Source organism: Tachysurus fulvidraco, chromosome 16, assembly GCF_022655615.1.
Source record: "Tachysurus fulvidraco isolate hzauxx_2018 chromosome 16, HZAU_PFXX_2.0, whole genome shotgun sequence".
In the NCBI taxonomy this organism is placed as follows: Eukaryota; Metazoa; Chordata; class Actinopteri; order Siluriformes; family Bagridae; genus Tachysurus; species Tachysurus fulvidraco.
The window spans coordinates 14,609,224-14,631,307 of record NC_062533.1 but is presented as its reverse complement, the minus strand read 5'-3'; the positions used below and the strand labels follow the sequence as shown (position 1 = coordinate 14,631,307).

At 38.7% G+C, this 22,084-nt stretch overlaps 1 protein-coding gene across 1 annotated transcript in view; it reads left to right on the top strand.

Annotated features, from left to right (window-relative positions):
- Window positions 1-22,084, top strand: part of nkain2 (sodium/potassium transporting ATPase interacting 2) — a 209,210-nt gene that overhangs the window by 152,350 nt on the left and 34,776 nt on the right. The window contains exon 4 of the mRNA XM_027155323.2: window positions 10,886-11,086. Within this exon, the coding sequence (XP_027011124.1) occupies window positions 10,886-11,086 (201 nt within the window). The remainder of the gene's footprint in view (window positions 1-10,885; window positions 11,087-22,084) is intronic.

Genomic DNA, 22,084 nt, shown 5'->3' with positions numbered 1-22,084 from the left:
ACTTGTGTTCTGTACAGTATGTGCTGCATTGTTCTGTTTACTTTGCTTGTTTTCATTCGTGTCTTTTCTCTGCCCATGCCTTGTTACAGGTGGGTTCCCAATTGTGATTGTGATTAATCTCACCTGTTCTCAGTTTAAATTTTGATTTGTCTGTGTATTTAAATCCTCATGTATTATGCTCTCAGCACAGAGTATCAGTGTTGTGTCTTTGTGAACCTGGTATACAAAACCTTGCATCCTGTTTCCTGGTTCTTGTTCGTCTTGTTCAGTCATATCTCAATTGGTGTTAAACTCTAATATTTTGTTAGCAGATTTCTGTGCTGAGAACCTGACCTCTGATTGTTTCATGGAATTTGATTTTGCCTCATGTTTCAGATTGCATGCCACCGTGTTTGTTAAAAACCTTTCCATCTGCAGTGTGCATCGTCCTCCATGTTTTCACTGAGGTCTGAAAACCTCTATTCCTTGACAGTCCCATTATACCTTATACAATCTAGGACCACTGAGCTAAACTCACGACCAAAGATTATCCTTTACAATTTGTAATTGTGCCTGTAACCGCAAAATCAGGCAGACTATCATACAGTAGATCCAGCATAACTCATCCCATTATTTACCACAGAAGCAGACTGAACTTGCCAACTAATTCCAGCAAAAAAGAGCTCATCTGTGGTGTTGCTTCTGTCTCTATCTCAAAACTGTAACAGTTAATGAACCATATATTAAAATAAAGTACAGCAGGGGAAATTAATGAGCAAATATCTAGCAGCATTGAACACAGTTCAGAGAATCCCTGTCGCAACTGCATTCTGGAGCTTCAAGCCCAATGTTTGCTGCCTTCACTACTTCTACATCAGATTTCTCATTAATATGATATCAAACATAGCTGGAAAATAAGTGAGTAAAAAACTTTTGCTTGAATGGTGCTAACATCGAAACCTGATTATTATCTTATGTTTAGGATAGTTGAAATTGTTCTTCTACTATTAAAGAGCATTGTAAGTCGTCCTGCGTCTTCAGAGAGGAATACAAACCTGCCAATATCTTACAGGGAAAAAATGGAAATGCAGCAATGAACTAGAAATTAGCACTGGAACCAAAATCCCTGTAATAAAAATAAAATCAGGTTAAAGTTTCCCTTAACGCATTTGTCATATGCATTGGAGTAAAAGGTTAAGTATTAGTTACTGAAGCATCATCAAAGTATGAAACATCTCACCTGAGAGCTATTTATAGTCACATCAGACAAAAATAAACAGACAACCAGACACAACACAGTATACCATGTACACAGTGTACAGGAATCAAAGCAGAAGCCATTTGAACGTTGAATGTTTACTTTTACTCAGAAGGTTTAACAGCTTTTTCTATGACTCTTGTTAATCAGGATACATACAGTACATTGACACATGTTGTTGGGAAGAGAGAAGAAGATCTCCTCATAATCATAAGTCAAAATCATATTCAACAATTCAAATCGCTTTCAAATAATAGCCTGCTAAAGGGGAAGAGTGAATTGTGTTTATAATTCCAATGGTTTTAAGGTTTAAAGGTTACCATCTACAAGACTTTGATGCCGCTTTGAGGATTCTTGCTGGGATGGTTTTGACTTTTCCACACACTTATTTATTTTTTTTTTTTTTATTTTTTTTTTTTTTATATTTTATACAACTGAAAATTTGAGGGTTAAGGGCCGTGTTCAGGGACCAAGCAGTGGCATCTTGGAGAACCGGGAATTTGAACCCACAACCTTTTAATTAGTAGTCCAACACCTTAACCATTAGGCATCCACATTTATACATAAACATAAAAAAAAGAAAAAGATCTTTATAACATGTACAGAGTTATAGAGGGAAATAATTTATAATCACGCCATCTTGTGTCACCCAGATGAGGATTGAGGTTTCTTCCTCATATCGTCTCAGAGGTTTCCTCACCACCATCGCCTCCACCTTGCTCATGAAGGATACACTGATATATTTATAGATATAAAATTTCTATCCTGATTATTAAGTAAATATTTATTATTAATTCCTATTGCTATAAAAATGAATTGAATATAATTTAATATTCATATTTACAACTTAATATAACTTATTTGATAATGAAGTTGGTGAGAGATGTTGATAGAGAACTGAAACAATGGGTGATGAGAAAATTTTCAGGGGATTTATGCAAGTCTGACTTGCTCATTAACGATTTAAATCAGAATATCTGTGAAGTTGCTTTGTGACAGAGCAAAAAGAGACCAGCGCTATACAAACTAAATGGAACAGAGGTCCATTGACGTAGAGATCCATGTTCAGCTCATAATGGAATAACAAAGTGGTGGACTCCATACCCTTCAGTATCTACAATCAGCTCTGCTCTGTCATCATCTTGGACAATAACTCTGGACAATAACTCTCCATGTACTGTACTTTTTTGTCCAACATTCATAGATTTGAATGAAAATATATACTGCCTAAAAGTCCTAAACTCTGAGCTGTCTCTAAGCCGCTGTTTACTTGCCATACTGTTTTCTTTCATTAGTGTTGATAGTGTGGCTTGCGCACCTGTCTCTGCACCATGATATTTATTGCTGACCCCATGCTGTGTCAGTGTGATGAGAGTGAACATATCTCAGTAGACAGGTAATTAGAGGTCGCATGGTGAGCTGAGACTCCAGCACCTGCCCCGTCTCGCTGTAATCATCCCTGACAATGAGCAAGACCGCAATGAGCACTGTGTGCCACAGAAAAAACCCTAAATGTCTGGCTTGATATATTTTAGATCTATAACAGACCGTTAGAGTTTGGGACAGCAATCAGTGCCCCAAACCAAAGAGCGCCCCCAAGCACCTGGCACAGAGCTCTCATTTTAGCACCTGAATTCCTTTTAGCCTTAGCTGTGGGCTTTAGATATAATGATGTCTTATTGACCCAGTCAATGTCTCCATCTGAAAACAGCAGTGCCTTTTTCACATTTGAGTTCTAGATTACATATACGGTATGCATAGTATATCTTAGATCAATGTGACCTTCAATTCTGGATTCTGATTGGGCAGAAAACAGCAGATCTATTAACATGCTTGTTTTAATTCGTTTTTTTGCTATACACTCAAAAATGCATGTAGTAAAAAGATTTAATTGTTGATATGGTGAATGAAGACTTTTGTCTTGTCATATTATAGAGAAAAAATTAAAATAGCCTTAAATAAAGAGGTTATTTAACACTGTTCTGTAACATAGAAAGAGCAAAAAGAAGAGATGGAGGAAAGAAAATTCAAAAAAGGAAGGAAGGGAAGGAGGGAGGGAGGGAGGAAGGAAACAAGGAATGAAAGAAGGAAGGAAGATCAGTGTTGTAATGTAACGAAGTACAAATACTTCGTTACTGTACTTAAGTAGAAATTTCACGTATCTGTGCTTTACTTCGCTATTTAAATTTATGTCAACTTTCACTTTTACTACACTACATTTCCTAGACAAAATGTATACTTTTACTCCGCTATATTTCCACTAAGCATCTTCGTTACTCGTTACTACAAAATGAAATCAAAAGAAATGTGTGCGACTGTAATGAGGGAGGTTTGGCCAATCACTGCTCCTAGATTGTATTACGCATGTACGCACGCTCTACGGAGAAGCACAGGTACGCGCAGCGTGCACGCGCAGTCAGAGCTGGAGGCATTTATTCAAAAGCGATGAAATTTCACTATTCTTATTACCAGAGTTGTAGCACAAACAAAATATTAATGCAAACAGTCCATTCAACACTAAATAAAAATAACATTTATTGATTTGGTCTTTGTCTTATGAATATTAGTTTATTAATGCCTGCATTCATTGGACACACTGTTTGTAGAGAATGCACACATACATGAACTGATTTGATTCAAGACTGGCATCATTACATCATGCATAAAATTTTGGTGTCCACTTTTGCCATTTTAAATAATACCATAACTTTTGGCTTACTATGTAGTCATATAATATATAATATAAAACTCGTCTTGTTTTAAATTCTCACTGAGGGCTAAAACCGCCTAAAGATGAAACCCTAGAACCGTCCCTGCTCTTATGCCTACCGAAAATCACTGAAATTTTACTTTTTACTTTTACTTCAAATACTTAAGTACATTAAATATCAGAAAATTACTTTTAATACTTAAGTACAGTAAATATCAGATACTTTAAGACTTTTACTTGATTAATATTCTAAAAGGTGACTTTCACTTCTACCAAAGGCTTTTTTTCTAGTACGATACTTTTACTTTTACTCGAGTATTGCTTTCTAGTACTTTATACAACACTGAGGAAGATTCAGTAAAAGAAGGAAGAAAGGAATTAAGGAAAGGAAGAAAGGAATTAAGGAAAGGAAGGAAGGAAGGAAGGAAGGAAGGAAGGAAGGAAGGAAGGAAGGAAGGAAGGAAGGAAGGAAGGAAGGAAAATGAGAAAAGTAATAATTTTATTAAAATGAAAGTGAAACTAAAGTCTTTATTTAGGGATATTTTCAGTGCAATAATGTTTACTAGAAGATTAACAGTTTGCTACCTAACATGTAGCAAAGTTTTGGATAACGATTGAAATAATGATCTACCTTTTTTTTTAATCTCAGTGTTTCAAACATACCTGGCTTGTTTTGAAGGACTTTAAAAGTCTGAAGGGTTTCAACTACAGGTTGAAAAAATCTTTTCCTGTCACCATCATAATCTTCTATTTTCTCCCTTTCTGTGTGCCAAAGTGCTAGCCTCAGGGAAATACAGCTGCGAATCAATAGATTACTGATTGATATTGATGACCCATAACTGTACCAAAGTTTTGGTCTCTTTCTGTTTTGATCCCCTCCAAATGCCCTTTTATTACCTATTAGAGAAAAACACTGTTCTTTGATATGGTGGGGAATTGTTTGACACCACCACTGGACTCATTAATCAAGAACAATAAAACCCCATGTGAGCTGTCTCACTTCAGTCTAGAAGATGCAACAGGTTTGGAAAAAAGGTTGTGCTTTATTTTCAGTGTATTCCTTTAAAATGTACGGAAGCACTGCACCTTTATAGATGTTTGCACTACATCAAAGATTTCTTGAATTTTATCTTTGACTACAGTAAACTGGATTTGATCTAAATTTTTTCACAGCCTCTGTCAAGAGGAACAAAATTCAAAAGTGGAGGACAAGTGAAGTATCACTTGAGATTCTTTTGTTGGAAGCTACAAATAGATTTTTTTTTCTTTTTGCTTGAGTTTTTGCAGCTAGGTTTTGAGATGAAAAATAAGTAAAAATATGTTTTGGTGGCAAAAAAGATCAGGTTTTACCGTGTTTTTTTTTTGTTTTGTTTTTGTTTTTTTTTTACAACTGGACCCTTGAATATGACCCATAATTCTTTATCAATTCTTTATAAGGATAACATTTGGAAATCTCTTTAGAAGTATTTTTGAATAAAAACATCTACCAGGTGGTTGAATGTGTATGTGAACACAGTGTCATATTTCAATTTTAAAATATTTAACCTGTACGCATAAGAATATCTGGACTTTGGAATGTACTGGAAATTCCAATTTGTTGTTTTTTGTTTTTTTTTTACTTCTGAGTACATTTAAGAAAGCTATACTTTTTTAAAGGCAGACTTCAGTTGTTCTCGGAAGGAAGGAAGGAAGGAAGGAAGGAAGGAAGGAAGGAAGGAAGGACGGTAGGAAGGAAGGAAGGAACGAAGGAAGGAAGGAAGGACGGTAGGAAGGAAGGAAGGAAGGAAGGAAGGAAGGAAGGAAGGAAGAATCAGAAAAATACAGAATTAAGGAAGGAAGGAAGGAAGGAAGGAAGGAAGGAAGGAAGGAAGGAAGAAAGAAGTAAAGCCAAGAAAGAAGGAAGGAAGAAGTAAAGCCAGGAAGGAAGGAAGAGCTTTTTAGTGTGGAGAAGGCAGGAATGGTGCTTAATTAAAAAGGGTGAGAAGCTGAGCAAACTAGTGGATATCCTTCACAACATCTCATTCATTCACTTATTACTTATTGCAACTTTTTTCAATTAATGCTGCACGTTCACACTGCTTGAATCCCTCCCCTACAGAAGCAGCAGTGTCAAATAAAAACTTCAAATTTAACTCTGTAGATTTCAGCACAGACTGAGCTTTCCACACCACCCTCTGCACCATCATTAGTTTTGACCATGATTGGTGAAGTGCGACACAGTTGAAGGAAAACGGCTTCATCCATCTCCATCACGCATGTCAGGCAACAAACTGTGGATAGGAATCTTGAATGCCCTTACAATAGCTCGGCCATACCAATGAACAGCATTGACTTCCTGCAGGGTCTCACATAGAAAGGCTGTTGTGTAGAACAGCCAGTCATGCTGTTTGGCTGCTGATGGATTGTGTTTGTTCACTTGGCTGATGTTCAGCTCACCGGCTAGAAAGGCGTAAACATGCTTTCCATTCACGGTTCTTTGTATTCTGCTTGAAATTTGTTTGGTATAAAAGTAGACATACAATTCTAATTATATTGATATAATACTTAACAATTACATTGTCTGCTTTTCAGTAATCTGGGTAAGCCAGCGGTGATATTGACAAGGAAAAAATGTTATCTCATGAGCTTATTAGAACCGTTCATTTACTGTAGGTGACAGTAAACAGTGGGATTCTTAATCATTACAAGGATATTAAGATTGTGATAAGAAGTTCTGGGATTAGCGCAGGAATTTTTTTATTAAAGCAGTAGTTCCTAATAGCTTTACATTGTAATGTGTGTTGTTGACACATTATTTAAAACTGATTTGATGTCATTTATTTTGAAAAGTAAAAAAATATGAATGGATTGTTTCCATTTCTGTGGGCCCAAGATAGTCATAAATCAATGAACAAGAAGGCAACAAATGTGAGATTTCGATACCTATAAAAATACTTTTAGCTTTTCAGATCTCAATTGTAAAATTAAAAACTATGATTAGTGCCACTAGAGCAAGATTCTATTAGCAACCAACTAAACAATGTGTTATAGTTACCTTAATTTTCCTTTTCTTTTTTAATGAATCGACTTACGGTACGGTATGGGACGTTTTCAGTATAAACAAATGAATGATTTTCTGGCTTTGAGTCTGATATAAAATGAGTCAGGACTCAGTGTGAGACCTGCGTTTTTTCCTCTGTTAAAGAACCTTACACAGAATTTTAGTGGTTGAAGATAAAAACGTCAATTTGGTTTGATTTTGATATCACCATTTACTTTAAGGATAGAAACTGTGTGTAAAAATAAACTAACCATTTTGGTTAAACTTTTCTATGAATGTATTGCCACTAGTAGACTAAATAAATAGTAGATTTAAATAAAAACAGATTCATTGCAAACAACAGAAAGGACACACACACACACACACATACACACACACATACATATATATATATACCAAAAGTTTGGACACCCCTTCTCATTCAAAGAGTTTTCTTTATTTTCATGACTATGAAAATTGTAGATTCACACTGAAGGCATCAAAACTATGAATTAACACGTGTGGAATTATAAACGTACATAACAAAAAAGTGTGAAACGACTGAAAATATGTCATATTCTAGGTTCTTCAAAGTCGCCACCTTTTGCTTTGATTACTGCTTTGCACACTCTTGGCATTCTCTTGATGAGCTTCAATAGGTCGTCACCTGAAATGGTCTTCCAACAATCTTGAAGGAGTTCCCAGAGATGCTTAGCACTTGTTGGACCTTTTGCCTTCACTCTGCGGTCCAACTCACCCCAAACCATCTCGATTGGGTTCAGGTCCGGTGACTGTGGAGGCCAGGTCATCTGGTGCAGCACCCCATCACTCTCCTTCATGGTCAAATAGCCCTTACACAGCCTGGAGGTGTGTTTGGGGTCATTGTCCTGTTGAAAAGGTGGTGTGTCCAAACCTTTGGTCTGTACTGTATATATATATATATACTGTATATATGATCTCTATATGGATCCTTTATGCAAACATAGTGACTTTGTGTTGCTTCTTGATGGAAAATGTTTCCTTTTTATGGAAAATAGGTTCAGTCTGGCTTTTTTTATAATACACTGCACACTATATAAAACCTCAGAAAGTGCAGGCAGCTTGCTTCATGAAAAGATTGTTTAAAGGCACGCAGTTGAAATGTCAACTCATAGCTTTTTAGAGCAACTTCATTGAGCTATGGCCCATTGTGCAGCATCAGATTTATTTTTCTTCAGCCTTGCTTGTGTTAGAATGAATGCTAAGGCAGAAGCTTTCTTTTCTTTTCTTTTTAAAAAAGTTATTTGAGTGGAAATAAACACAATGGCATGGAATTTTTGTCATATATAGCAAAGATTTTCTCACTTTCCAGCTGTTGTATATAATAACTGCACATTAGGAAAAGAAATTCAGTCTGGAAGAATCTGAGAGAAATTACAAATGATATGAACTGTTCATCCAATCTACAAATTATCTCAGGCGTCATCGGGCATCAAGGCAGGATGCACCCTGGAGAGACCAACCCATCGCAGGGCACACACACTCTCATTCACTCACACACTACGAACATGCATGTCTTTGGACTGGGGGAGGAAACCCCCGAGGCACCGGGAGAACATGCAAACTCCACACACACAAGGCGGAGGCGGGAATCGAACCCCCGACCCTGGAGGTGTGAGGCGAACGTACTAACCAATAAGCCCCCAGAAGGGATATATGTGAGAGTAAAGTCAAGTCAAATCAAGTCAAGAAGCTTTAATTGCCATTTAAAAATAAAAATGTACACAGCAAAATAAAATATCGTTTCTCCAGGTCCTTGGTGCTACAAAATAAAAACACGGAACTGCAACAGAGAACACAGAAATAAGAACAGTAATAAATTTTGCAAGACAATATGGTAAAATAATTCAAATAGGATAGTGCAGCACCAGCTAGTACACAGTTATGTCACGAGTTCTGCAAACTGTTGTAGAAAGGACATAATATACATTTACATTATTTCCTGTTCAGTATCACCCAAATGATGATGAGGTTCCTTACTGAGTCTTGTTCCTCTCAAGGTTTTTTCTTCATATCATCAGTTTTCCTTGCCGTCTTCGCCTCTGGCTTGCTCATTAAGGGAATTTCTAAGAGATATATAGTTGCTGAATTAAAATTTTGTATTCTGTTTTTATACTTATGTAAACCTGCTTTAAAACAATGTCAATTGTTAAAATCGCAATACATATAAATTGATTTGAATTGAATTCAGTCCGGTCTCTGGGTATTGAGGAGTCTGATGGCTTGGGAGAAGAAACTCTTAAACAGTCTGGCTGTGGGTCAGGATGTCTTTTTCTAAATGGCAGGAGGGTGTAGAGTTTGTGTGAGGGTTTCTTCTACAATGGTGGTGATGCTCTTGATAAGAAGAAACTTCTGACTTTGACTTGTATTGTGGTTTTGATAACATCTCTTGTTGTACACACACTCCCAGTCAATGGTATGACATATTATTGGTAATTAAATAAGGAAAGTAAATTTAACCATCAAATCTTTGTGTTTAAGTGCTTCTTAATCATCCGCTCTAATTCTAACGGGACTCTAAATGAGTGCTTTGTTAAAGGCGAGTTCACTTATTTACAGAAGCTGTCACTGTAAGACTGTAAGTTACTATACAATACTGCTCTGTTGTGTGCTAATGGGATTGATTTTGTATTTCAAGGTAGAGTTTAGTTTCAGTTAAATAAAAAGGTGTAGTACGGTTATGTAGTACATAGAGATGCAATGCTTTATCCTCCATTCAGTCCTGAGCTTCGGTATTCTCTGTGTTTCACATACATGTCCATGTGGGTTTCCTCTGGGTTCTTCAGTCTCCCCAATAACATGGCAGTATGTGGACTGGCCACACTAAGCTGCCCCCTAGTGTGTGTGTGTGTGTGTGTGTGTGTGTGTGTGTGTGTGTGTGTGTGTGTGTGTGTGTGTGTGTGTGTATGGTGCCCTACAATGGACTAGAATCCAGACTATGGTGTCTCATGCCCAGCGTTCCCTGGATTGACTAAGTACCCCCCTCAACCATGACCGGCATAAAGCAGTTACTTAAGATGAATCAATGAGAGCTCATTTTTATTTATTTTTTTTAAATCACAGACATTTGTCAGTTTACTGACAAAATTTCAAGTGAACCCATTTCTTTTGACAACATATGACTGACATTGTGACTTTGTTGTTCTTTGAACATTGGATATCCACAGGGGTATCCTGTCACTCAGAAACTTGCTAGAAGGAATTCTGGCTTCTACTAACAGCATTTTATAGTACTATACATCCACCATGTTACTTTGTGTTGAAAATCTAATGTACACATGCACAGAAGGACACAAGAAGGCCTAAAAATAGTATAAAATAGACAAAATTATGACACAATTTACTTCTGTTTTAACAATATTTTAAAAAAAGATGCAACCAATATTTATGTGCACGCATGCTAGATGAATAATCAATGTAAGTAAGCAAGGAAGGGAGGAAGAAACGGATGGAGGGAGGAAGGAAGGAAGGAAGGAAGGAAGGAAGGAAGGAAGGAAGGAAGGAAGGAAGGATGGAAGGAAAATTCAGAAAAGCAAGGAAGAAGGAACATTGAAAAAATGAAAGACGGAAAAAAGTAGGAACAAAGAAACTAATGATAAAGAAGTAATGATGTCACTTGTATTAAAAATCTTGCACAAGTTTATACCACAATATAAACCTGTAAGGACATTTCATTTACTCTTTTTTACTGAATTTGAGATGCCATTTTTATCCACATAAACCAGGCATCCTTTGACATATCTCATGATATGTCATGTCATCACATGATATGTCATATCATATTTTATGAGCTGTTTCTCATGCCTGTAATTATTTATTTATTTATTTATTTATTTATTTATTTATTTATTTATTTTGTGTGTGTGTTTTTAACCCACAGGACACAGACTTGATCATGACCTTTAATATTTCCATGCATCGCTCCTGGTGGATGGAGAACGGTCCTGGGTGTAGGGTGACCCCCGTGACTCCCCCACCCTCCTGGGCTCCTGAAGACCACCGCTACATCAGCATAGCCGGCTGCGTGCTGGAGTACCAGTATGTGGAGGTGGCGCACAGTTCCCTGCAGATCATCCTGGCTGTAAGTGTTTCCCTCGACCCCTTAGCGTTCACGCCTACTCAATCATCACAATTCACCCATGTACAATATAAATAAAATACACATGCATCTGCTTAGAATCGAGGTGAGGATTATATATCATGATATACTGTATAGTTGTATAACAGATAGCTCAGGACAGCGGGAAACAGGTTTTGATGTCGCATCTCGATGTCAGCGTTGCACAAATTGGCCTACTAATGGGATATTCGAATAAGCTGAGCATGCTTTGAAGAGAATGAAATATAAACGCGTTTGTTTTGCATTCTGAATTAAGGCCCCCAAGGAAGTGGACTATTTATGGCATCGTTTGCTTGATTTTAAGAAATATAGTGTATCTATTGAAACTGTATAATGTTTACATTATGGATTGTTGACTTTATTCAAGATCCAGAAATGTTAACAATAAATTAACAAAAAAAAATAATAAAAAATAGAGACAATCTGATTAGATTGCCACCTTGTGGTATGGAGAGTTGGAGAGTTAATTAATTTTATGCAAAACATATGCTATATAGCTGAAAGTATGTGGACACCTGACGTTCACATTTATGTGGTTTGCCTATTGTCTAATATTTCTCTTCACTGGAACTAAGGCCCAAACCACCAATGCACTGTTGCACAAGGTGAGCTATATACTGTAGCTCTTATGTAGCAAGGTTTAAACAGATGAACTCAAGTAACCTTCACAGAGCCCTGACCTCAACCCCATTGAACACCACTGATTAATTTAAATCCATATTGCGTACCAAGCCTTCTTGTCCAACATGAGTGTCTGACCAGTCTAATGCTCTTTTAGTGAAATGAGACATGCTGAAAAAATGGGGGACCAACTGAACATTAATGCCCTTTAAAGTTCATTCAAGAAGCGCACACACTACATGAGTGTGAGTATCATGTGCTTGCAAACTTTTGCCCATATAGTGCATAAGCTTCACTTTGTAGTTTATTCCACTTTGTATTCACCTTTGTAGTTTATTCCAGTGCAAGTGCAAATCATCAGTCTGATTTTATTGGTAAAAACACCATCAAGGCTTTAGTAAAGCTATTTTTACATTTCAGCCTAAGCAGCAGTCTGTGTAGTAAGTGGGAAACAAGGGCTTGCATTAAATATTCAGACAGTTTGTAATCAAGTCTGACATTATGTCAAAGCCTAGATAATTTTAACAGTGGGCCGAGACGTTCTGAAAATAGCCGCTCTCGTCCTCAACTCGACCAAACTAGAGTTGTGTTCATGCTGTATTTATAGCCGTCTGCGCTCTGACAGCTAATGGTCCTGCAGAGATTTTATATCAGAAAACATTGGCGGAGAAAAACAATGGCAGCATTCTGACTAGGAGCCTGTTGGGAGCTTTTAGTGGCTTTGCAGCGCTCCACTCCTGGGAATGCAGGAAGTGCCGCTCTTTCCTCGTAGAGTATTCACAGCCTGTGTTCTCCTGCAGCATTGTATGTATGTGTGTGTGTGGGCTTATACTCTCAGGTGAAAGACGATGCAGTATCCCCAGTGCATCTTTAACTCTCAGCCTTTCCTTGTAATTACTAACCTGGGGCTCCCAGTTGGCTGTGTGTGTGTGTATGTGTGCGTACGCCAGTGCCGAGATCTTTCAGAACGGTTTAATGTATGCCATGTAATTAGGGAATGTGTTTATAAAACAGATCTGTGTATTTGCACTGTGCAAATGATCATGCTGAAGCTTGCGTGTTCACTCCTCCGGTGCTGAATGTGAGAAAAGATGCTACCGTCTACGCTAAGCATTTGTCAGGATATTGTGACACAGTGTTTATCCAGCTGCTAACACAAATAGTGTTAAACATTGTGGTGTATAAACAACTAACACTTGTGAATTTTAATTTTCTGATTACTTTTTTTTTTTTTTTTTTTTTTTGCTAATGTAGTGCACCAATAGGAAGGTCACACCTTGAGTGCAGCATTTTATCTATCAATTAAAGTATATTTTTCTCATTAGATTTTGTTATGCTTTTTGTGGACACTTAAAAAACACCTTCTAAGAAACAGTTCAAACAAAATGGCAGACTAAACTTTTTAGTCTTCAATCCAGTAGGTTAGTAAATCCACTTACCCCGTGCATACAGTAGATTCATGCAGATACAGACCAAGAGCTTGAGGTATTGTTTAGGTAGAAATAAGAATGGAAACAAGACTGGTTCGAGCTGACAGAAAGGCTACGGTAATTCAAATAACTACTCAAATAAACGTGGTGAGCAGAAAAGCATCTCGTAATGTATAACATGTCAGACCTCGAGGAGAGTGAACTACAACGCAGAAGAACACATCAGGTTCAAGTCCGGTCAGCCAAGAAAAGCAATCTGAGGCTCACTGAGAGCTGAAGATTTGAAAAAACGTCACCTGATCTGAAGAATCTTTCTTTCTACTGCAGCTGATTGGAACAAATCTTCAAACCCACCTCGAGTTCAGAAGCATGTTCGGGAAGAGTTCATACTGGTGGCGTAATGGTGTAATAGTGTGGGCAATAGTGTTTTCTTATAGTTCTTATTGAGGCACCATTCAAGCATCGCTGGAATGCCACAGCTTATCTTATCTGATGACTGTTGATAACCACATGACTAATTCTAGCATGATAATGTGCCATGTCACAAGTGTCATGTCAAGCTGCAATGCAATCATGTCAACATGGAGCTAAACATTTCAGAATCCATGCCATGAAGATCTGAAGCTTTACTGAGACTAGACGTGAATTCGGTCACACTCGGGTTCACATATTCGAAGGAAGTAATGTTAAGGGAATTGCAATGCAGGTATAAATCTCTCTAGACAATGAAGCCAATAATGCAAAGAATACACAAATAAAATGGCAAAAAAGTAGCAAAGAAACACAAGTAATACGCTGCCCTTTGTGACATTCATAAAATTAAAAATAAATCTCTCATTATTGCCATTTTCTGTATGGATATTTTTCTCCGGTTGCTTAACTCAATTTCAAGCCACTAACAGAATAATTCTAAAGTAACTTCATTTCTTTTCAATGACGTTCACTTTCCAACATATGAGCCAAAATAACTTGCAGTGGCTTGAATAAGATGAACGTGATTACATTTGTTCTGTAATAATTCTTTAAATATACTTAAGAACACTAGACGATTGCTTGACGTTTACTACAGTCCAGATATCTAGGCTCAAAGATGGATTTTAACAGCATTAAATATGTGCCAGATGGTGCGAAAAAAATCCCCAGCTGTCCACATTTGAGGTTCTGTTCCATACATAGACCTTGGGCATCAAATGCTTAAGCACCTGCTTGCAGATCAAAGGTGTGCTGAGTGCGTTTCAAATTGGTAATAAGGCAGAACATCATGGCGGTAATGGCTGGAGTTATTGTACCTTCAATAAAGTTTAGTCTCCTCAGCGTGAGCATTCGTACACCCATGTGCGGGATCGATAATACAATGATTGAATTAAGTTTGCTTTGAAATACAGACCTGACAAGCTTCATGGATTTTACTGAGACGCTCTGCATTTTAACAGCCCGATACTGCAGTGCGAGTTATCACTCAAAGCATATGCCAGAAGGAGCGGTCTTATATTTGCCACTAAGTAAAATCAGGAGATGAACCAATCAACATATGAGTCTGGAATTTTTCCAGACATGACTATTCAATGCTACCAGACTTCATCTTTTTTTTTTTGGCATAGCACATATAGATATTACACATTTTTCTGCACAATACCTGCACATAACATCCATCCATCCATCCATTTTCTACCGCTTATCTGGGGCCGGGTCGTGGGGGCAGCAGTCTAAGCAGGGACGCCCAGACTTCCCTCTCCCCAGACACTTCCTCCAGCTCTTCCGGGGGAATACAGAGGCGTTCCCAGTCCAGCCGAGAGACATAGTACCTCCAGCGTATCCTAGGTCTTCCCTGGGGCCTCCTTCCGGTTGGACATGCCCAGAAAACCTCCTCAGGGAGACGTCCAGGAGGCATCCGGATGCTCAAGCCACCTCGGCTGACTCCTCTCGATGTGGAGGAGCAGCGGCTCTACTCTGAGCTCCACACCCTATCTCTAAGGGAGCGCCCAGCCACCCTTCGGAGGAAAATCAGTTCAGCCGCCCGTATCCGGGATCTTGTCCTTTCGGTCATGACCCAAAGCTCATGACCATACTGTAGGTACACAACATTCAAATAATCGCAAAGTGTTCGGTCACAAAATTGAACCCACACCAAACCCCACACCAAACCCACAGTTCAAAAATACTGGAACAAGCACAGAGAGGAAAAAACTCAGCAAACAGTCCAAAGGAATATTCTGAAATCATAGTCAAACAGTCCAAGGTGAAATACACAAACACTATTACAGTTACACTTTACAGATAACGCTAAGGTTAAAAAAACAATATTTGATTCTTGCTCTTTTGGTCCAGCAGATCACCAGTGAAAATGTAGACCGTGTGGAAATAATTTCATGATTTCTTTCACGGTTTTAAAAGAAAAGATGTTTGATCGTGTTTCAAGGACATGAACAATGTCGTCAAGGTTTTTCTCTCTGTCTGTGGTGCAAGTTTTTTGTGTTGGGATTATTTTCTGATTACAGTTTGGGAAATTATTTTAATATGCACTTGCAACACATCTTGATGAAGCTCATTTTCTTTGTGTGTGTGTGTGTGTGTGTGTGTGTGTGTGTGTGTGTGTGTGTGTGTGTGTGTGTGTGTGTGTGTGTGTGTGTGTGTGTGTGTGTGTGTGTGTTGATCTCATTTAATCACAAACAACCATTTCATGATGAGAGCACATTCATGTAGAAACACTGCATTATTTATGCACGTCTTCGGAAGCCTCCAGATCTCAATTTTCAAAACGAACTCAGAGCATCTTAGTATTCAAGATGTTTTCAGATGTCGGGATGTTATGGCTGCAATGTGCCACTATTTGTATCTGTATTTAAATGCATGCACAAAAGATCTGTATTTGTGTCTAAAATGACCGTCCACTTTATTAGGAACACCTGTACTGTACACTTTATGCAGTTCACTAATCAGGCAATCAAATGGCAGCAGCTCAATGCATTAAAAAATGCTCACATCAAACATGAACATGAAGAACATGAAGATAAAGTCTGATCTCTGTGACTTTGACTGTGGTGCCAGATGGGCTTTTTTGAGTACTTTTCGAAAATGCTGATTCCTTGGGATTTTCACGCACAGAGCTCTCTAACATGTACACAGAATGGCTTGTGAATCTTACAGAAAGCTATTTTAACCTCACATTCATACTGAAAGGCCTGAGTGGCCACTGGTTCTGATCGATTGTAGCGGAATTGAAACATTCACCAAACTAACGATAGTGATTAGTCTGGTCAGGTTTAGTACTATGTACTGATTATACTAACGATTATTTACAGTCAGTAATGGTATTAACTTATTTAAAGGTAGAAAGACCATGATACTTGAGAAGGCTATACATCAAATCAAAACAAATTTTATTTGTCACATACACGTACATACAGGGTACGATATGCAGTGAAATGCTTTATGCAACTGTCCGGTATAAGAATAACAAATATAAAAAAAAATTTTTAAAAGTGACCAAAGTATCCAATTATCCAATTATCCAATTTGTGACCTGGAAGTTAGAAGAAGAAGCCTTTATTTTGTGATAAAACTTTCTTCCAATATTGTCAGCTTGGCAGTGCTGCGGCTTGAACCCCGATCGTCCAGTCAACAACCCGGAGTTTTTCCTGATTATTTACTTTCTGTACCTGCCCTTTATTTTGCTCTGTTTTCCTGACGTCTGACCGACATTTTGAATTTAACAGATTTTACTTTACATCCATCTGCATTTAGGGGGCACGGTGGCTTAGTGGTTAGCACGTTCGCCTCATACCTCCAGGGTTGGGGGTTCGATTCCCGCCTCCGCCTTGTGTGTGTGGAGTTTGCATGTTCTCCATGCGCCTCGGGGGTTTCCTCCCCCGGTCCAAAGACATGCATGGTAGGTTGATTGGCATCTCTGGAAAATTGTCTGTAGTGTGTGAGTGTATGAGTGAATGAGAGTGTGTGTGTGCCCTGCGATGGGTTGGCACTCCATCCAGGGTGTATCCTGCCTCGATGCTCGATGACGCCTGAGATAAACATGAAGTTCGGATAAGCGGTAGAAAATGAGTGAGTGAGTCATCTGCATTTATCTCCATATATGTCCATATATGTTTTTAATCACATGTTCAGTTTGATTTTGCTTTCAATATCACATTTAAACACATTTGCTGTTGACTTCTTGAGGAATTCTGAATAAAGGCTAACAAATCTAGCAAAATATAAATATAATAGTTGTGATTAAAAATCCTGGGAATTTGGGGACTTCGATTGCATAAAGGTTAATAATTACGTGGTACGTGGAATCAGGTGGGTTTTTAAGCCGCAAAATCCATGTGGTATAGAGAGGTCTAGACTCGGATCAAACGAATCAGCCAAGACAAAATGGACATTTATCCATCCAGCGTCTGCTCCCTGGTGACACTTTCACCTTGAGTGCTCCAATTTTCAGCACTCTTGATCCAGCATGTGTCTTCACTTTAGCTTGTCTGGCTGAGGATGTAAGAAGATTTCCGAAAGAATTTTCCTAGTGTCTTCCTAAACCCATTAAAACGAGCTTGCCTGGAAGCAGTTTGTTCTACGACAAAAGTTGAAGAGCAGTCCTATAATTGGACAGAGGTACATGTGGTGTCCCAATCTCCATGCCTTGTGATGCATCTCTTCCCTATTTCAGTCACTTCCTGATTAAATGGGAAGGAACGGTAAGAGCTTCATCGCTGTCTGGATGCACAGGCAGTGCTGTCACTCTCCACCCTCGAGCTCACACAGGCATGGATTTTCTTTGTTTTGTTTTTTTTACCAGAAATGGCACTGAAACAAAGAATCCGTTTGTGATCTTTTCCACACAATGAATGACTGACTGTTTGATTGGTAAACTGCTGAGGCAATTTATCTATCTTTCTTGATCTCTGCTCCAAGCCCTCAATTTATCTGCATTTTTGCTTGTCATCTCTTTTTGCTAAGCACCAGGCATGTCACAGCATGCAAAGTGCCCAAGATGTAATTTCTTATCTCATTTTTATTAATGAATCTGACCTTCAAGGTTAATTCGATGCGGTGATAAAGAGACGGAAGTATCGCGTCCTTTTTTTTTTTTTTTACGTGAAACAAAGCAATGCAGCTTAAACTTTTCCTCCCCTGCTGCTAAAACACAGACGGATAATTAAGAAATTTACAGAAAAGACATGCGGGAATCACAGTTAGCCATTTTCCTGTTTGCAGTGCTTCAGTTAGCTGCTAGTCAGCCAAGGTGGAGGCCATGTTTTTTTTGTTGTTTTTTTTCCCAGCCTGAGTAGCACCTTTTGCTTAATGAGGTTTCTTCCGGACCAGAAATGGATGCTCAGTCCTAAGCCATTCATTTCCACGCTGCTCAGACATTAGTAAGACTGCATGCATCATTACGCCGTAAGGAAGCATCGGTCTGAAAGTAATTAAATAGAGCCGCACGATAATGGCGAGCTCACAGACTGAGCTGATATATGAATCTGAGGATGATCTGATGATTTTTGCAATAAGCTTGCCCGCCATTCTCTTTTCTCTTTTTATGAAGATTTTTTGATTAATCTAATAACAAGGTAATTCTTATGCTGACACCAGGCTCCCTTATTTGTTGTTTGTGCCTACTGTGTCACTACAGTAGTACCACTTATGCAGTGAGAGGAAGATGATGATCTCTTCCACTTAACACTCACCTTCATGATTAATACCCAAGAGGCCAGGTTTCAATACTGTCTTACTTTTGAAAGGGATTCAGATTCCGGTCTGCCTATCCGGATGGATTGTCATTTTTTATTTTTTATTTTTTTTATGCCAAATGTTGTATGCCATTTGTATCATTCTGGCTGAAAATGTGTGGCATTCTGTTAAAGGAGCAGATGCCTCGGTATTCACTGGGGTTTTTTCTGAAAAGCGCAGAGTGATGAAATCCCGAGCCATTCCTGTCTGCATTAACCCATGTGCACTCAGCGTTCTTCCTGCCAGCTTCAACAGTCATTAGCCAAGGAAAATGTGTTAATTTATTTCAGAAGAATACAAAGCTCATGTTCAGGCTGTCTGAGTAGGGCATTGTAAGATTGCCCAGAGAAATCCGCCCAGGAGATGGTGAGATGACAAGTTAATGCTGCTGCTCAGTGATTAATGTGCTCTCTCTTTCTCTCACCTCTTGCCCCATGAGCTTGTGAGGTCCAGTGTGTTGCTACGCACCAGTGTCCACATCCTGAACCTATTATATTGATGTAATTTTGCAGAAAGCAGAAGGTAGTCCACTGTCCTTGAGTAGAATTTGGGCTGTTGAAATCAAAGCCCAAATGGACTGTAATACTGCACATTTTGGGTACAATCGATGCGCCCATGAGAGAAGCATTGTTTATGTTTTGCCAAGTTGCCAGCTCAGATCTAGTCCTCAGACACCAAGACCTCTCCTTGGGCAGATTTCTCCTTCACACTGAGAGGAAAGGAGAATGCTTTGGCAGACATGCACTGTCACATCTCTACGGGGGGGTGAGGAAAGCTTAGCATGCCCGGATGCACCATCAAATGAGCTGTGTCCATCATACTCAGACAAAAGCATCCATTAAGATCCTGGCTATCAGAGAATGCCCAGATATTAGCTGGTTTTAAGTGGCTCAAATGCACATCTGGACAAACAGAGTCCTAAACTTAACTTAACGCCCCAAAGCCAAACTATAGAGCTTGAATGCTGGCGTTAAATTGAAATCTTTTATAACTGACAAGCAAGTAAGAACCCTTGCTTGTCCTGATAGGTTGGACCTTTGCATCACTTCCTTTGTCTCCAGTTTAACGTTTTGTCCAGGATCTGTCAGAGACCTTTTGTGAGCAGACATTTTATTTAACAGGGATAAGAGAATATGTGCAGAACTTAAAAACCATTGAAGTTTCATTTAAAGGCCAAGTCAAATAATCTTTTTATCATTTAATACCATATTAATCAGGTTCCCGACCCGCTAACCAGAGTATCCCATGTTCAGCATGTGTTTTACCACACATTTAATGTGTTTACTTGATTCAAACTCAGAAAGGATTGTTAATCAGTTGGTTAGTTGAATCAGGGTAACTGAGAGGTAAAACACTGAGTACTTCAAGACCAGGGTTTTGGAAACCTACCTCTTAAGAGAAACTTCGCCAATCTTGATTCCAAAAGCATAGCTATATCATGCAGTATGTCATTAAAGTAGAAATATTCTCAGCCACATGAGCACTGGCATTTTTTTCATGGTTATCCTTGTTGCGTATGGCATCTGTGAGCTGCCACAGCTGCTTAGCATGCTGTATGCTAAGTTGAAACCTCACCTAGTTACAAATACTGTCAGAGCATATCTTTCGTGTTCGTATGCTGGCTTCCAGCATGCCCACCTTAATGCCTCAGTTCTGCCAGGCATTACACACACACACAGACACACACACAGACACACAACCTCTCCAGCGTGAGATGCTCTCGATAGGCTGCCATGAGACACAGTTGGCCGAGAGCACCCTAATGAATGAGCCTATTATAGTCCGGCTCTACTGATGAGCTTCTGAGTGCGTTTTAAATGACACTCGTAATCCATCAGGCCTTGTTTAATTACAGTATGTCGTAGTGTGCCTTGATTGTGCTGATGTAATTGTTTGGAGGAAAGCTTAGTTCGGGGTCCATTAGGCGGCAGATGAAAGTCTGGGTCGTGTTCAGTAAGAGCCTTTTCTCTTTACCCCCCCACCATGCCAAAATGCATCTTGTATCATATTTACTTTACTAATCGCCCCGCTTTGCTGGTTTTTACTCAGATGTGTAGTGCTTATCGAGTGACCGGATTTGCCTCATCTGCAGCATGTAAACAGCGCCTCGCTCCCCTCGCTTCATTTCCTCCACTGTGCTCCTTTCATGCTTTTTCCAGCGTACATCTCGCAATTGGTTCAGAGACCACATTTATTTCATCACCTCCCCAATCCAGGCAGTCGTCATTTATTTCAGGGCTATGTGCAGCAGCGATAAGAAAATGAAGAGATGGACATCTACAAAGAGATCTCTGAGGAAAAATGGTTACTCTGTTGAAGGGAAAAGACAAATACTAAGCCAATTTGTATGAAATAATCACAGCAAGGCTGAACATTAAAAGAGCAGGAGAGAGAGAGAGAGAGAGAGAGAGAGAGAGAGAGAGAGAGAGAGAGAGAGAGAGAGTCTTTCAGCGAAAAGAAGAAATGTTACAAATATCTATTAACTAAAACAATTTTAATGGTTGTATCTCCATTACACAATTTATTACTATAAAACACAGCCATATAACACTCTCCATGCATCCATCCATCCATCCATCCATCAGCTCATCCATCTAACTTTGTTAATATGCTGCAAAATATGTTTTCAGTTAAAACAGCAAAAAAAATAAAAATATTTTACAGCTCACGATCCCACAAACCACGGCATTTTTATAATTATATCACATAACATAAGACATACAAATTATTTTAGGACCTCACATTTTTAGCTACAGCTTATATTAAGCTCACTGTATGTTGGTGATTCTCATGTCTCATGTCTCTCATTGTCTTGAAATATGAACTTTATTTCATAGAACCCTATAGCATGTAACACGCTCACCTCCAGACCTGTCAGATGACCAATGGGAAAAAACAGCTTTATTATATCAGCAGTATAGACATACTTTTCCTTTGCTTGTGTAACTTTCTGTCTATCTGCCCATTCATCCATCCATCTATCCATCTCAAGTCAAGTCAAGAAGCTTTTATTGTCATTTCAACCATATATAGCTGTTGCAGTACACAGTGAAATGACACGACGTTTCTCCAGGATCAAGGTGTTACATAAAACAAAGACAGAGCCAAGGACTTAGTAAGTAGTCTTAGCCACATAAAGTGCAACTGTGGAACCTGGTGCAAACAGTGTAGGACAAGACAGACA